Raw genomic sequence first — 18190 nt, 5'->3', positions numbered from 1 at the left:
ACCGGCCTTGCCTAATTATCACTAATTGGTCATCAGAGTGTGTCTCAAACCTGTAGCAAAAATGGCCCAAAATAATCAATCCTGCTTGTGCCTCAGAACAAACAGACGCTTAGAATTTATAACAGTACATTGATTTCAAACGTTAAATAAAAAGTCCTAGGGACATTGTGCTCGCATGGGGCAATAAAAGTTCTTAAAGTGTCATAGTCAGTTTTTCCAATTTACTGTTTTCAGGAATAAAAGATGTAGGACTGTCAATACAAACCTTTGACAATTATGTCCCATGAAAAGTATTAAAGAGTTTAAACAACCAACTTTGGAATCCCAACTTTGGCTTCTCATTGTAAATAGCTTAGCCAGCTGCAGTGCAGAACCGGTAGCTACTAGCCACTATCGGTTGGTGGTATTCTGGCTTGGTTTTGTAGTCACATCCATGCCATTCCATCTGTGATCACCTCATTAAGGCCACTCAGCTTGATCGACAGCTGAAAATGCTCGCTATGGGTAAGTGTCACCAGAATCTGAAAAAGACTATAAATGATATTCAACCAAAGAAAGTTCTAAAACTGTTATCTGAAGAACCTTCTGCAAGAATTTGATAACTGTGTGGATATGACTAGGCATCTTGTGTAACATGAGGTAATCCTTGTGATAGCATTGTGTGCCTTTTGGTATAAATCAGATCAAGGATTAGGATATTCATAATCACACAGCACAACTCACTAATGAACACATTAAACTGTCACCTTGCCAAACTCACGCAATTTGAACGAATAATGTGGTTTTGAATGCTTTTTGAGTGCTTCCATATTTTGTTCCAACCCAAGTGGTTATGGTAACCATAACCGCTGAATTGAAAATGAGGCACTGTAGGCACATAGTGCATTTACACTGTAAACTGCGGTTCATTCTTAACCCAGATGTTTTAGAATTTAAGGGTTGACCATAGGTACCGCCGTTTTGCTAGACCTCCAAATCCTAAAGCAATTAGAAATCTTTCCAAATGAATTGAATGCTCATTTAAAACCCTGGAGGGTGTTCTCTGGAAAACAAAGAACAGATTCCAGCCCTTGAAATGAGCATTCACTACGTTTTGAAGGAGTTCTAATTGCTGTATGATTTCAAGTTCTAGCCAAAATGGCGTTAATGGTCAACCCTTAACACCACATAGTACATTATATCATTTGATGGTAGTTTGCAGGATTCACAATACACTGGTATCAGAATAAGCCTGTGAACCCCTATCAGCCAGAGTTGGAACAGCCCAGCTGATATAACTTCCATACCAACTGACCTCCATGACGTCTCTGTTCCTGTTACAGTCCCAGTCACAACTGACATACCCTCTGCTTCGCGTAAGCTGGACACAACTAATGTCCCGATGTGGCGTGAGCCACATGCTGGCAGCTTACACACTGGTTGCTTGCAAATGGCGCTGAAGATTTAGCGTATGTTACATGTTATATACGGCCATCATTCTGTGCGAAATTTGTATGCAAGTTGGGTGCAGCTGACGCAAAGGTTAAAGAGATTGTGGTTGTTGTGCAACCTATGTGTGGGTTGCGCATAAGTTGTTTGTCCATTGTGCATCACATATGCAAATTCAGGGAGGTCAATATTGATATGGGATGGCATAAACTTACTGATTCAAAATACAACTGATTTATGAATATCCTTAGTATCAATGTCACCAAAACCTTTATAAGTACCTGTATGTTATATATTTTGGCGAGACTGACAGCAAGCAGCAAGTTGTACTGATCCGCCTTAACAAATTTAACTCAAATGTTTTGGATAGAGTTTTATTATAATGTTAAAATGACATGTCATGTGCTGAACACTAAGACAGCTAAGGAGATCTATTTTTGATTTACATCTGAGACAACTTATACTTGAAGACTGGGAATATACGCATATAATTTGCGTTGTTTTTCAATGAAAATTGCTGCCAGCAAAAGCAGCGCAGATGATACGCAAAAGAAAGATACCACATTACCCATGTTACCGGTAGACTTCTATCTTACTTTCCACGGGGCGGATCCAAGACTTGGAGAAAAAGGCATGCCAGCAAAGTTGCAAGGTGAAATTCACTAATTTTAAAGTTGTTGTGATTTCCTGGTAACTTTCAAGCTTTTTCTGAAATAAAGCACTGAGAACTATAACCCCACAACTTGGCCGGTATTGCCCCCTTGGATCTGCGCCTGCTTTCAAATGTCTACATACCCTCATTTTAACATGTTTAACCTCTTGAATCCCAAAACTTGAAAATCCCAGGATCCCAGGGTGGTCACGTGGTTGCGAAATTGGGTCTGACTTTCACAATGTATAGCACCCGCATACAACCACCAAATTTCCGGTACCGAGGCGCCATCTACCCAGGCATGCTCTACCTGACCCTACTGTACATCAAACACGCCAAAACAAGCAATAAACTAGTGTCCAAGCTCAACGTAATAAAAATATCACTGAGACCGACCTGTCGGTCGTTGGGAAAAAAACTTTATTTCAAAATGACCGACTGGTCGGTCACCGGGATTCAAGAGGTTAAGTACATAGAGAGATATTACATTTTAATGCCAGAATCTTAAAGTGTCCTGCACGTCCCCTCCTCAAGTGACACAATGGCGCTGCAATAACGTCAAAGCTCAGGGTTATCTGCCAGCACTCCTTGAAACCTTGTCAAAGCGTTCTAGAATGGTTGGCAATTTGTTAGGCGTCCGCCTTACCATGTCTCGGACAAGAGGCGATAATTACTGATCCTGTTTTAATAGTCTAAATCGAATGTTGTACCTTTAACACAAAACTTTGATTTCTTGTTACAAGTGCGTCGTAGTCTTCAGGAGGGGATGTGCAATCACGGATTGAAAGTAGAGCAGAAATGGAACATTTAGAACAGTTCTCAAGCGGAAGAAATGTTCTCATCTTTCTCCTCTAACAAACTGACTAGTCATAATGTACAACTTGGAATGCATCGCAATAATACTAGGTACATACTAGTATGTTTTAAGCAATATTGATGCGTAGATGTGCACATTTTCCAACAAAAAGTATAAAACATAGATACCCTGTAATTGAAGGCAAATTTCATTGAGAACGTTTTGAAAATAATGTAAAATGCCTAAGATGGCTTATTTTAATATCTAACCCTTACCTGGCAAACTCTCAAACGGAAATTACCATTTTGACCATCTCGCCCCCCCCCACAGGAGAGGCAGTGACTGGGGGCTGACATTCACATGTCTGACCCCCTTTTATCCTTTTACTGACGATGGCCTGCAAAAGGGTTAATTGAGGTAGCCAGATAAGTGATAAGTATCTGGTCATAAAGCATATGTGGTATGAATGGTAACGGCAGGCTTTACACTGTCTGTTTCACCAGCTTCCTCAATAAAGATTCAACTGGTGATAACGGGCGTTTTCAAAAGCTAACACTATCGCGCCCGCTTGTCATGGTTTGTCAGTGTCTGTACTCTCCCTTTAATGTTGGCTGCCGTAAGCATTTATGAGACTGAATACAGTGGTGGCTTAAGTTAAAGGGACAATATAGGCAGCAGCTAGGAAGGCAAGATAAAGTTACACAAAACCGCCAATAGGGGTCTCTCACATCTCACAGTAGGTCAAAATGATTCACGCATGTACAAGGAATATATTCAGTGCTGAGTCTGACACAACCAAGGGCCCTAACTGTGTATACTAGTCCTTGAAGATGGCCAAATTAGCCCCACTTCTCCTGCCTATAGTCCCCCTTTAAGAGATTCTGTTGTCCGAATACAATAAGTTATTAAGTAACCTACAGGTCTATTGTATACTGTATAGTTTATATATAATCTCAGAACACTACACTTTCGGCTATAAAAAATGCCCAACATATTAGTAAAAAAATCACAAATACAAATAATACTTTGAAAATATCAAATCTTTGTCACTAATATTGTTGCTAAACACAGAACTAACTACAAATGTAGTTAACAAAGTTAGTTAAACAAAATAAAGAAAGCACAAAAAAATCAGCATTGTCCTTTGAAAGATACATGGCTAAAGAAAGGAACTTTCATTCCATATATGCAACTGACAAGACTATCGTATTGATGACGTTTTCATGCCGTCGGTCTGACACCTTGGTTCCATCTGACATGTCTGAGGTGAGGTGGTTTTTGTCACAGCTAGACAATCTGATCGTCCAGTCTGAGAAATCAGCCGAACCCATGCATGGCTTAGCTGGTAGGTGCCCATGTCTTGGTTCATTCAACCATGGGTCTTCCTAGACCATAAAGATGCCTTGTTGTATCTGGTCTGTCTATGTGCTTCCCAATCAGTCACCTTGACCCCTTCCCAGTCAATCACGTGGTTCTCCTCCGCAGCATGGTCTGTGATTGCTGACATGTGTGTGATATAGCCCTCCCTGGTTCTTGCGGCTCTCATTTATGTGGCCAGCGTGATTATAAGTCAACCGCTCAGATGTGACCGAGATGACCGACCGAAGACATTAAAACACCATCAGACTATAAAACCCTGTTTTTTTTGCAAGCCGAAGACAACAGTTACCTCAGTCTTACATTTATGGAAAAGTAAAATGTAAACACAAGTCAAACATGAAAAGAGATAAAGAATCAAAAATAATTGCACCACGGGAGTGTAAACTAAAGGGATACCAACTCTCAGTAATTGACTAGTGAACTGGACTAGTTTTATAGGACAAATTATTGGCTTTTACTCATCAACGAGGTGCAAACTCACCTCGGTGGGATATTGGGAACGTGTTTACAATCCCTGATCACGACCAAAAAAAGGTCATCAGCTGATGACGATGGGCCACAGGTTCAAAGAATCTATAGTTGGATGCGCTCAAACAACGTCACTTCCGATCAGGATGGTATATTTTAACTGGACAAATACACCCGAAATCAAAGCTGCAGTACTGGTCACAATTGACATCATCGCAGTGTATGTTGCACAGAGTCTGCATAAGCTGTCAGTTCCAATACAAAGTTCATGGTATGAGTATACTTATCAACATCCATATTAACATTTTAATGCATTGCAAAGACTTGCGTAACTGCACGAAAGCTACTAATTTCGTGGTGTGACCAATGATTTTAAAACACCCACCTACATATCTTTTATGAAGCCTATGCGAAACTTTGCGTGAAGTCTTGCGAGGCAGCATTACATGCTGCGTGTGACCTACGCAAAGCAGAAGGTACATCAATTATGACCAGTTCTTTTTCTGGTAGATGATCAACTCACTATATCGAAATACGAAACTTTATCGTCAAATTTCACGGCATCTTGTTTTTGCGGATTTTGTGAATAAGTTAGATTTGCCAAAAATTGTTTTTGGTTGGAAAAACCAAAAGAAATTGTCCATAAAAAGTTAATTAAGTTTTTACATTTTTCAGAGATTTTCACCAGTTTTGATTCCATTGAATAATATTATTTTTCTCGGCTCAATGGCACAAAACAAAATTACCGTACCATCTAAGTATAGCATTTTGATTATAAAGTTGACTGAATTTCAGGGTTATTGAAGAGTGTACATGTCACATGGAAATTGGTTGACATATTCTGTTCAACAGTTTAGGAGTAATAGGACTTAGTTGGATTTTCAAGATGGCGGCCTGGCGGTCATATTTGCCATGGGATTAGACTGAAAATTAGGGATATTGATAAGAGTACATAGATACATAATCACATGAAGTTTGGTTGCAATCCGATCACCAGTTTTCTAGTAATAGGACTTTATTTAATTTTCAAGATGGCCGCCTGGCTGCCATATTGGTCGATGGATTTGACTGAAAATCAGGGATGCTGTAGAGAGTACATAGATATACAATCACATGAAATTTTGTTGCAATCCAGCTTTGTTTAATTTTCAAGATGTCATTTAACCTTATAAGACACACCCACCATAAAAATTTTGTCACTCTACGTACAACCATTAGCTTCAAAAAGGCAAAAACCTATTTCCAAGATGGCTGCCTGGAGGCCAGAAAGTAGGTCATATCGTGAAAAAGAAAAATTAGTCTGGGCATATTGCCCAAAGCTACCATCACACCAAGTTTTAGCCATCTAGCCCTAGCGGTGACGAAACGTGCTCCGCTAAAAGACGACGACGGACGCCACGGTATTGTATAAGCTCCCCAGAGGTGAGCTGCCAATGTGAGTAAACTTGGCATGTTTTATAATCATTGGGGTTCAAATTTCAAAATAATGAACCTGACCTTAAAGCGTTATGTCATTAAATCACAAATGTAAAATTTCTCTCATGATTGACATGGTCCCAACATATTATAAGCATATATTGATTGTTACTCATTCATCTTGAACTTTTGACTTTATAGATTATATTGATTCTATAGATGTCATGGGTCACATGGTATACGAAAGTAAAATATTAATGATTGATCTTAAGATCTATTTTCTAGAACATTTCAACTCAGCAAAAATAGGCAAAACCAATAAAAAAGGCAAAACCAGTAAAAAGTTGGTGGGCAAATAAACTATACAAACTTATAAAATTCTAATAAATGTCTATGGGCGGTTATATCCGCAATTAATGGAGGTTGAAATTTTTATATGGACGTTACCAATTTTATATGGACGTTACCAATTTTATAAGGAGGTTGCAAATTTGGGTAGTTAAATTAAAGACGTTAGAATTTATGACATTAACAAATTTAAGACGTTAGTAATTATAGACATGGCGATTTACGGAGGTTGTGAATTAGGGTCGTATTGTTAAACAGACGTGGTTTTATACAGACGTGGTTTTATACGACGTGGTTTTATGCAGACGTGGTTTAATACAGACGTTGTGTTATACAGTCGTATGTTTAACAGCCGTTGGGTGGCGCTCGTGTCGGAAATGAAGGGAGTAGTTCGGCCATTGCTTACCAAACGACGACGACAACAACGACCCTGTTGTGCATATGCATTGTATACCTTGCATGCTTGGAGAACATGAATGCATTCTCGGTTCTGGGTGATAGAGTTGAACGAGTCATCGGTGAAATCAAATTGGCTATTGAACATGAATCTGAAATTGACGATGCTGTCCATTTTCGATTAGAAAGTGTCATGCGTGACAGTATTGATTTGTGTGATATAACCGCCCATACAGAACCGAGAATGCATTCATGTTCTCCAAGCATGCAAGGTATACAATACATATGCACAACGGGGTCGTTGTTGTCGTCGTCGTTTGGTAAACAATGGCCGAACTACTCCCTTCATTTCCAACACGAGCGCCACCCAACGGCTGTTAAACATACGACTGTATAACACAACGTCTGTATAACACAACGTCTGTATTAAACCACGTCTGTATTAAACCACGTCTGTATTAAACCACGTCTGTATAAAACCACGTCTGTTTAACAATACGACCCTAATTCACAACCTCCGTAAATCGCCATGTCTATAATTACTAACGTCTTAAATTTGTTAATGTCATAAATTCTAACGTCTTTAATTTAACTACCCAAATTTGCAACCTCCTTATAAAATTGGTAACGTCCATATAAAATTGGTAACGTCCATATAAAAATTTCAACCTCCATTTATTGCGGATATAACCGCCCATAAATGTCCACTTCAAATACACTGTGGACTTATATCCACTTGATTTTAAGCAGCCTATATGTACAACCTCCATAAACAGCAGCTAGAAATCAAAAACACATTTAATTGCAGCTGCAGCTACATGAACAACCTCCATAAACAGCAGCTAGAAATCAAAAACACATTTAATTGCAGCTGCAGCTACATGTACTAGCTGGATTTGCACTACAGAAGTTCAGAACATTATCACAGTGACAGACTTAAATATAAGCTCTACCTCTCGCATGTACCATCTAGTGTGACCTGGTTACGATTCAACTTTAAACAAAAAGTACAGTACAGTACAGCCCCAATCACAACTGACATCCCTCATCCTTTAAATTGTGTAAGTTATATGCACAATGTACGCACACGCAACCTGAGCTTAGGTTGCACAAATGTTTCCACCACAATCTACTTCACCTTCGCATGAGCTGCATGCAACTTATGAGCAACTTATGAGCAACTTATGAGCAACTTTTGCAGAGTAGGATTGGTGTATCTTCTGCATATGTCATGAAAAACATTTGCAAAACCTCCACAGTGATATGCACGCAACCAGTGCATAAGCTGCCTGCAGCGCCAGAACATAAGTTTTGAGCAGCATATGCAAAGCAGAGGGTATGTCAGTTGTGACTGGGACTTGGCCTACGTTAGTTTTGCTAGCACTTTTCTGAGATGTAGGCTATTGAGCAAAGTCTGAGCTTTTTCTTACACGCCAAGAAGCCGATACCATAAACAATTACAGTCGGCTTCAGAAGTAAATTGGCATGTCCACAACCTTTTATTTTTCCAGGCCTGACGAGCCTCGAGTTTACAGCTGCACACAAGAGAAACCCATGTTATACACTATTGGTACCAGTGCTCGAAGAGTTATTTCGGCTACTGTTGACCAAGCGGTACCCTTGCAGCAAAAAACTTCAATTTTATTACATTCTATGCATTGAAAATGCAGGAATTCTTATAGCCAAATGGTGAACTTGGTCCACAACCAATTAGGAAAATTTTGTCATGCAGCCACTGAGAACAAAAACAACTTTTCGAGGAAAAAGCAAATGCAATAAGATTCACCCTGGTTTGTCTATCACATTTACTTTTCGGTCCATGGTGTCACCATAATCGACGTAATCTCTCTTTAACAAAAGTAATATCATCAGTTTGAGTAAGACAGGTCAGTCAGCTCTACCTCTCAGTTACACTTTCACCCTAATTCTCACAATTCTCACAAGTTTTCAAGGTACCTAAATGAGTAGCTCTTGTCCAATAGGCTGAAGATATGTTATAATTAATATTTCGACACAATCAAACTCTTCCGCAAATAAGATAGTGCAATCAACCCCTTCGTGAAACTTCTGTGCCAGTGTAACGGCCCCTGCTCTGTCAAAGTTTAAAGAAGTAGGGCACTCCACAATCAGCCGTCACAGCGCTTAAGAAAATGTACAGGAACATCTTATCAAATGTACTACTACATACACTACAGAGCCAGTACACAGGAACTCTGTCACAATACATAATATTAGATAACCACAGGCAGCAGTTAGCCCTACTTCTCCTGAGGAACCTATTGAAGTGTCACTTTTCTTAAGCAATATTATGCAGGGCAACTAGATACATATAATTTAAAGTGGTACAATTATAGAACCGGTACAACTGTAACCCTACAGTGTAGAAAACAGCTGACAGTACACACCATTGTACACAGAGGCTACAAGCGTACCAGAGCTATAACTGTACCACATTACCTTACAATACATGTCAGCAGAGAATGGGCAGAGCTAGCCATTGTCAAAATGTACCTTGTAACATCAAACTTCTTTTGCCGCCTTTTTCATAATTTTCTGCTTGTTGTACAATACCCAGGCAATCTCTAAAGAAATGATGATAATGAGAGAGCTGAAAGACGAGAGAAAGGTAGGCTGTGGACGCTTTATGATGTACTGATAGTTATCCTGGATATCCAGGAAAATAGCATCTAATTTAGACAAACTACATAGAGCTATGAAGACGTGAAAGATCTGATGACTGTGGCCAACGATATCAAAGCAGCCCGGGAAAAACTTCTGAGGTATGTCCGACGCGTAGAATATTCCACTAGTCAGAAAGAAGAAAACTTGTCGCAGATGTGCATTGATACTTCGATCACAATGTCGCTCATCTTGGTAGAATCGACAATCGAAGAATCGATGTACGATGGGGAGAATCAACCAGGCGTACATTGCAGCAACCGATCCGATCTGCCAGAGTTTTCTTGTGAATGGGTACGGACGTGTATACGTCAATTTACCGTGCATGTTACCAAAACATGTGAAGAATCCCATAAACGTAGCGACAGGAATAAAAAACGATTTCGCAGCATAGTAGAACTCTTCATCTGCACTGTAATGAAAGTGGAGAAGAGCACAGCCAAATCCATACACGCCAATAGCAGAGTAATCCACCATGAAACAGAAGTAGTGATAATACTCCGACTTGGACTGGAAACAGTGAGCAAAACTGCTGCAGCCATACAGCAGAAACCCTGCGATGAACCCAGCAATCAGCGGCCACATATATGGGTCGCCGATCAGGTCATATCCGGCTTCGGTGAACTTCTGGACCTTTTGAAACATGAGCAAGCACGCAATCAGGTGAGTCAAGACATTAACCGACTCATTGTGTATCTGGAATACACTCAGGAGGTAGTAGTACCAAGGTTGGTAAGGCTGACGGAAGCCAGTGTTGATGTGAGGCTCACGAAATATAAGTGGGACTTCATTACGTGTCTTTGTTGGTAGTAGGCCGAACCAAGTTTGAGATTCTCCGTCTCCGTCATTCCTAACATCACCATTTTCAACTGAAATAAAGGTGTAAAATTATTAAGATGTGAATGGATAATTTTCAACCTAACCAAAGGAATAATATGAATACTGTAAACCACCAATTTTTTAAAAACAGTAGTAAAATTAGGAAGTGGATTTGAGCTGCACTGCTTTTCATTATCATAGCCACAGCGAACATCAACTCAGAAATTTCTGAGCGGATTTCAGGTACACTCTGGATGCAGTGGATCAGCCATACTCTCCCCCACTGCCACTAGTGGAGGTCCATCTGGTGCCAAGACCTTTGCCGTATGACTTGCCAAATAGCCCTATGACTGGCCAATTTATATGTTTGACGCATTTCATGTGGTAATACTTCAGCAAACTTGGTTGGTTGTGATTTATCTTGATGGTGGCCCACAGTATTGCGATCAATTTTAAAACTACAATCTCCTTATTCCCATCTATACTTCGATTACCCGAACAATCCACAGACATCTTTCGGAAAAATGTCAAATTTCTCTTTATCTTCTTCAAATCAACCATTAAACTGTCTTTATGATAACAGGCATTAATGTTGAGTGAATCTTCAAGGAAATTTGAATCCTGCTTCATACCTTGCTTTGGCTCATCATTCCCGCTCGGTAGTTGCTCCTCTTTTTTCTGGCCTTCACCAGTGACACCTATATGTCGTTTCATGACAATAGAGTTGTCCTTGCTGACATCCATTGTATGTCGGAGCGTCTGTTGGCTTCAATGGAACCTGAGAAGACCTGAAGATAAAAAGAATGACAGAATGGTTGATAGATTCATAAGACAAGTTGGTGTTGACAGATTCATATAAGACAAGTTGGCCGGCAAAGTTGAGGAATAAAGACCCTATGGTTAGAGAAATGGATACAAAAACCTGATGCCTTGCTGAGGAGATTGGCCGGCCACAGTTGAGCAATAAAGACCCTGACCATGCCTGAGGTTAAAGACCTAATGGTGTGATGCCTTGCTGAGGAGATTGAATGAACAGGATAACACAATTATACAAAAACGGCCCATTCTGCATACTTTTTCCAAGATCTTGAAAATTCACGGGTTGCTGGCCAGCCATGGCAGTGAAAGAGTACACCAGTTGTTCAATATCTGTCTGCCATTATAGAAGATTTGTTTTAGTTATTGTTTTAGGTATTGTTCCTTGAGTTCTCTGCACTCATGCACAGAACATTTCTATCACCAGTGCGACTATACTCTGTTAATGAGGAAAGCACTCAACTGGAAGAAAAAGAAGATGCGTGGTTATCTTAACACAAAGAACAGATTTACAGTTCTGACATGCATGTGTAATCAACAACCAGATGTACAAGTCTTGATTTACATGTGAATTGTATGCACGTCCCCATTTGCCATGATCAAGAATCCGAACCATCTTGTCAGTACAGATTATTGATTTTCGGTAAGCTGCAAGAATATGAGCGCCTACACATCTACATCAGAGAGACGGAGATAATTTACCCCCATCATCCCCAAGGTGTCAATATGATCTCATCAAAGCCAAGACAATGCGGATATCTGAAGAAATTTTGATTTTGCTGACTTTCATTATTATTGATCGGAATAAATCTCATTTAAAGAAAGTCTGAAGCAGTGTAAAAGTTGGAGCTTTTACGTTGTTAGTCAAAGAAATTAGCTGTACGAGAGTCTTTCAAATAAAGAGTCAGGCAACTCGGGAACGTATGGTTTCAACATCAAAGCCACTGCCCATTCCAAAAGATGCACACTGGGACAGAGCTCTCTCGGGTTCCCAAGCCAATTCCACACAACAATTCTTCGATCAGCTGAACATGGCCATTACAAACGCCCCGTTTTAAACTAATGGCCTGCTTCAAATTCACTTATTTCTATAAAACTATTTAGATATATTGTCAAAGACAACATTGACATGAAAAGCGATATGTTTCATCTTTTACTTTTCGACAGTTTTGAGAAGTGATGGCACTGATTTGAGAATAATTTTCGAAATGCGTTTTTTCTACTCCAAATCATCACATATTTTTGTGGTTAGCAGTTGAGTATGTTGTCGGTGCCTTTGACCATCTAAGGGTATTATATGGTTCCATTTGTTGTCATCTAATGGGATATTCATATCTTATCAATTTCGACACACTACAGCGAGTTTTATAGTAGGTTTAATTTTGTTTGTGGTAAAAAACTAATATGAAAATATGAAAAATGGAAAACGTCTGGGCTTTTGAGGTCAAACATTCACATGTTTAGAAATCACATTTTAGTTTTATTTCAACGTTTTTCTAATTTGATATAACTGTTATTTATTGGGATCTTTGATAGTTTTGTGATTTTGAAGCCCAGTTTCTTGGTTTTTAAGATCAGAAAACAGTTAATTTTCGATGAGCTTGTTTTGGCAAACATTTAGCGTAAGGTGGTGTGAGGTATACCATTCAAATATTGTTAAACACGTCATTTGGCTTACACCACACATATTTATGATGTGTAAATCAATTTTGAGTCATCTCATAAGATACAATTTACAGTATAATGTGCCTGTCACGAGTTTGACATTTATTACAACCTGATTACGGATTTTTTTATAACAAATTGCAAACCGATCAGTCAGTGCATGCAGCTTAATTGCGGTTTGATTATTGTTTTGTTGGGTAATTAGCAGCCAATCCAAATTTACTAACACATCTGCAAAAATTGTCAGATCGTTCACATCAATATAAGTCAACAATTTATATTGTTTTTATTTGTAACCTGATGAATCATGTGCAGGGTATATTTTTTCATTGAATTCTTTAGTCGTTATATCATTGTTTTGCACCTCAGCTCAGTTTGTAGCTGAATTAAAGTGGGCTTCATCATGGCTTCCAGCTAATTGCCCGAGAGAGCTGTGGGATCAAAGGAAACTAGCCGTGACCTGACTCAATATTTGAAAGACTCTGGCTGTACCAACCAGCTTATCTTCAGAATAAACTTGATGAACAAGTTAAGCAATTCTGACTCTGTGCTAAATTACACCACCGGGCATACAGTGATTAAGAACCAAGCTGTCTCTCCCAGCTTCTCTTCAGAATGAACTTGATAAACAAGTTAAGCAATTCTGACTCTGCGCTGAATTACACCACCGGGCATACAGTGATTGAGAACCAAGCTGTCTCTCCCAGCTTCTCTTCAGAATGAACTTGATAAACAAATTAGGCAATTCTGACTCTGCGCTGAATTACACCACCGGGCATACAGTGATTGAGAACCAAGCTGTCTCTCCCAGCTTCTCTTCAGAATGAACTTGATAAACAAGTTAGGCAATTCTGACTCTGCGCTGAATTACACCACCGGGCATACAGTGATTAAGAACCAAGCTGTCTCTCCCAGCTTCTCTTCAGAATGAACTTGATAAACAAGTTAAGCAATTCTGACTCTGCGCTGAATTACACCACCGGGCATACAGTGATTGAGAACCAAGCTGTCTCTCCCAGCTTCTCTTCAGAATGAACTTGATAATAAACTGGCTTAGCCTACTCTGACTCTACTCTGAATTACACCACAGGGAAGACAGTGATGAAGAACTTAGCTGTGACAACCAGCTTGATGATAAATTGATTATTCCTACTCAACTCTGAATGACACCACAAGGAAGACAGTGTCAGTGACCAGGTCAATGAACTGGCCAAGGCTAATGAAGTGGTGGAGCCATTCTGACCCTATCCTCATTATTACACCACAACTTACATGTAGACAGTGAAGAAGAATCTCACTGTGACTACCAGCTTCTTTTCAGAATGAACTCGTTAATCAATTGGCAGAGCAATTCAAAAGCCAGTCGCCAGACACACCCTGCATTTAGTTTTTATGGTCGAGGTGTGGTGCATAATAGAATGCGGATCCACAATCCACACTGATTGTATGTGGAGCTGACAACTCGATGATGAAATCAAACTGATATTTTTGCAAGTTTGACCAAGAAATCGACAAGCTGACACAAAAGTGCACAGGAAATTGAGCCAACTTACTTGTACCTACTCCTATATTTTTGGCAGGCTATTCGATCCCATGGGCATATAAAACAAGCTATCCTAGACTGTCTCCTCTCATGCTATATGATCGAACCAATGTGGCCACTACCTCGTGCCCAGTCTAGCTCGTGTAGTCAGGCAAGCTAGACGGTGAGGATCAATACGTGCTCCACCACAAAATGATTAGATCATGGATACACTGTTTTATAGTGTCCTGTTATTGCATGTATCAAATGTAATATTGATGTCCCTTGAAATACCCACGCTACTGAGCACTCTGGAGCGTAGGGCTACAGCTACTGAACACTGTGTAGTGTATGACTACATGTACAGACGTATAGCCTAATGTATATTGAACAACTTTAAGGGGTACGCCCTTTTATTTCATAGTTTGCACCTGAAAATGCCTGAATCTGCTTCTTAGTGTCTTAAAATGCCACTTCAGACTTTAAAATTAATCAGGATTATGGGAGGGGGCATATGTCCCCCGTTCCCCCTCTCTATGAAACCCTAAAAGGTGGGTTCATACCCACCTTCTTGAAGCAAAGGTGGGTATTTATATCCCCTCCCCCCCCCCCCCCCGTTCCTGGCGCTGGCAGAAACCCTGCTCAGGTAAGAGATACCCACAAATGCCAGAGGGCAATTATTGTGCATGCAAATTCGCTGAAACTTGGTATTCATAGCATTTGTATATCTTTCTACACAACGGTATTATTGAATTCATATTTAATAGCCTTTATAAACAAAATATCCATATTAAAGTTTGATTATATACTTCATTCTCTCTCAAACTGAGTTATTCATTTCAACACTAGACATTGTGAGATTTTAGAATCAATGTCTCAGACCAGTCCGTGTATAATTCATTAGCTCATTTAGACATGCAGGCCTCCTCACAAAAGTGCAAAACGGAAAGGCTAGGCTATACGTCAATTATAAAGGGAGCTAAAAGCTTAAGGCTAGCTGCTTCCAACAAGTCACTAATAAACGAGATATTGCACTTTTTACCTTTTCGGTTTTGGCTCCCTGGTGGCGAAGTTGAGAATCATTTTGGACCGAAATTTGGTGTCAGAGGTTATCTGACCTAGAGAATCATGTGTACCAAGTTTCAAGTTGTTAGCTTTAGCGGTTAAGAAACGTGCCATTGTTGGCCAATTTTAGCCATTTGACCTCTTTGACCCGTGAAGAGTAGGTCAAATCAAAACCCCGTATGAAATGTGATATATCCTTGCTAGGAGAACCTACGATAAATATTTTATCGAAAATGAGTCACTCAGAAGAGAGATCACACTTTTTAGGTTTCCACTTTTGGCCCCCTGGTGGCCAAGTCAAAGAATCAGATTGGACTGAATTTCAGTGTCAGAGTTTCAAGTTCATACATGTAGCCCTAGCGGTTAAGAAACGTGCCACAGTTTTGGAAATAGGATACAGACACCGGACGCCGACGACGGACACTGCGGTATTGTATAAACTCCCCTTTGGAGAGCCAAAAGGTGGACAAAAAATAGAAGCTATGAGCTCTTCAGAAATATCCAACGGGTTACGGCGAAAGTCCTCAGTGCAGAAAGAAAACTTTAAAAACCTGACTGCGAAATCCCTTTAAAATTCTTTTGTAAAACACAGACAGCACTCCCTCGGTAAGCCGACATCACCTTTAGAAATTATGGTCATTCCAAGGGAAATACACCATATCTCGACAACTACCAGACCACCATCACTGTACCAACATTAACATGACAGATGACAAGCAAACTCACCATTGGCACCTTTTCAAATTCTGCCTTCACGAAACTTTCAATCCACCAGGCACATCATTACATCAAAGACTCTGACTACAAAAACATAAATTGTAATGGGAATTAGGATTTAATAAATGTAACGAAGGGCAGTAGACCTTATACCTTCCCAACACGAACACAAAAATTCTTCAGCCCTGAATCTCCATACCGTTATCTGGGTAGGTTATGTGCTACCAATGACGTTCTGCTGGTTTCAATATAAAATGTATGACTCGGGTTTGATTATCGACTGCCTCATTATGCACCAGCAGGGTGATTCGGAACTCACGAGAGCGCTCGGATTAGCCGAGGTGATTCAGACACCTTCATGACAAAGATGCTGCAGGAAGCAACAGAACGATTACACAAGACGAGGAAGCAATGGATGGAGTAGCTGGCACAGGAAAAGGACCTCATTGATGGTAAGCTGCAAGCAATATAATTCATCTCATATGTAATTTTTATTGAAGAACGAGTTGGTGGAAGTCACCGTAAGATATGACAATGGATTCACCAGTTTTCAAGAAGATATTCTTTGAAGATTCAGCAAAAATTTTGATAATGTATTTTGCACAATCTATTACTCGATAATACTAGAAACAGATTATGATAATTTGTATGGAAAAGTCATTAATTTTTACACTGTATACCTGGTATTTTCAACTTTGTACATGGATGAGAATCTGTGGCTCTAGAATAAGAACAGAATTTATGATATCTGGAGAAAAGATCATTTCATTATCATACATTTTCTAGTCATGATCAACAGGTGAACAGGCAGTGGTTTCTCATACTGAAGAAATTTTAATGTGTTTGGAGATGTACCACTACCAGACATGTGACTAGATAGAGCCAGTTGTCGCACAAAGCAGCATCTTGACTGACTGATCAGGAAATTAGAAATCTGAGGCAATTCACAATCTCAACAGGAAAAGATACTGTGAGGCCACTCAGGGTTTCCGCCAGAGGAGGGGATGGGGGGGATTCATCTGCACTTAAGTTTGTTTTACTGTCAAATGAGTAATTTTCATGATTTAAAAATAAGAGCATTTGAGAGCCAATTGTAGCGGTTTTAGGACCAAAAAACGTCTCAGGAGGGGTCATATACCCTTTTTAAGAAAAAAAAAATTTAAAAAAAAAATTTTTATAGAAAAAAAGTTTTTTTTTTGCTCCCCTCAAATTTAATCCTGGCGGAAACCCTGCCACTACCATTTGCTTCTCTAAAAGACATTTGTAACTTGTATATTAAGAAGCATATAAACTCACACCATTTGACTCCTGTGACCTTGAAAAGCAGGTTTAATCAAAAACCTCACTACTATAATGGACGTAGAGCTGAAATAGTTTGTCACACATCAGTTCAGATCGGATGACCTCGAAACCTTTCCTGAAAGTCGTGGTTGATATGGAGATGGTCCCCGCCGGGTTAAATGGGTAATCTTTGCAGCGATCTCGGAGAAATAGCATTTTTTGTTCTTTCTATATATGGGCATACTCATTCACATAAGGCCCTTTTCAGCAGGTCTGATTTGCATATGGGGCCATCTATTAAATCAAAAGTGTGGGATTATACAAAAATAAGCCGGGAAAGTATTGAGGCCACTATATGTTTAAAGCATTCATCCATTTCCGCAATTTTCCCCCTTTATTTTGGTCGTACTCTTTCACCTTACGTTGTTAATCGCTCTTAATTTTTCTATTACCGTATGGGAATTCATCACATGATACACGTCACATAATAACAAAACCGCCTCACCCGACCTAAGCATAGGGTGCAAAGTAGCGCACAGCTCCCTATATGAATACCCGGGGCAAATATAAAATATAATATAAAATCCCGATTAACATTTCTTTACTGCAATAAAAACATGCTAACCACTGCAGATTAACAAGGAAGTGAGTGTTCCGGAACGAGTGGAGTCCGTGCGGATGGTGTCGAAAAAATCCTAGGCGACCTACTTCAACCGTCTGGTGCTGCCACCCACTTTGCTCG

General features: G+C 39.7%; 1 protein-coding gene across 1 annotated transcript; it reads right to left on the bottom strand.

The window, feature by feature from the left end:
* Positions 1-8056: 8056 nt before the first annotated feature.
* On the bottom strand, positions 8057-16343 carry LOC135486854 (membrane progestin receptor beta-like). The gene is made up of 3 exons (XM_064769963.1): positions 16177-16343; positions 11015-11170; positions 8057-10432 (listed from the first exon to the last, which is right to left on the bottom strand). The coding sequence occupies exons 2-3, from the start codon at positions 11124-11126 to the stop codon at positions 9405-9407; spliced, it is 1140 nt and encodes a 379-aa protein (XP_064626033.1). The 5' UTR covers positions 11127-11170; positions 16177-16343; the 3' UTR covers positions 8057-9404.
* Positions 16344-18190: the final 1847 nt, after the last annotated feature.

Source organism: Lineus longissimus, chromosome 4, assembly GCF_910592395.1.
Source record: "Lineus longissimus chromosome 4, tnLinLong1.2, whole genome shotgun sequence".
Classification (NCBI taxonomy): domain Eukaryota; kingdom Metazoa; phylum Nemertea; class Pilidiophora; order Heteronemertea; family Lineidae; genus Lineus; species Lineus longissimus.
This window is presented reverse-complemented; position numbering and strand designations above follow the sequence as displayed.

Coding starts and splice junctions, on each gene's coding strand:
- LOC135486854 (XM_064769963.1), bottom strand. CDS start 11,126: ATGGATGTCAGCAAGGACAACTCTATTGTCATGAAACGACATATAGGT. Junction 10,433..11,014: donor GAATGATGAGCCAAAGCAAG/GTATGAAGCAGG, acceptor CCTTTATTTCAG/TTGAAAATGGTGATGTTAGG.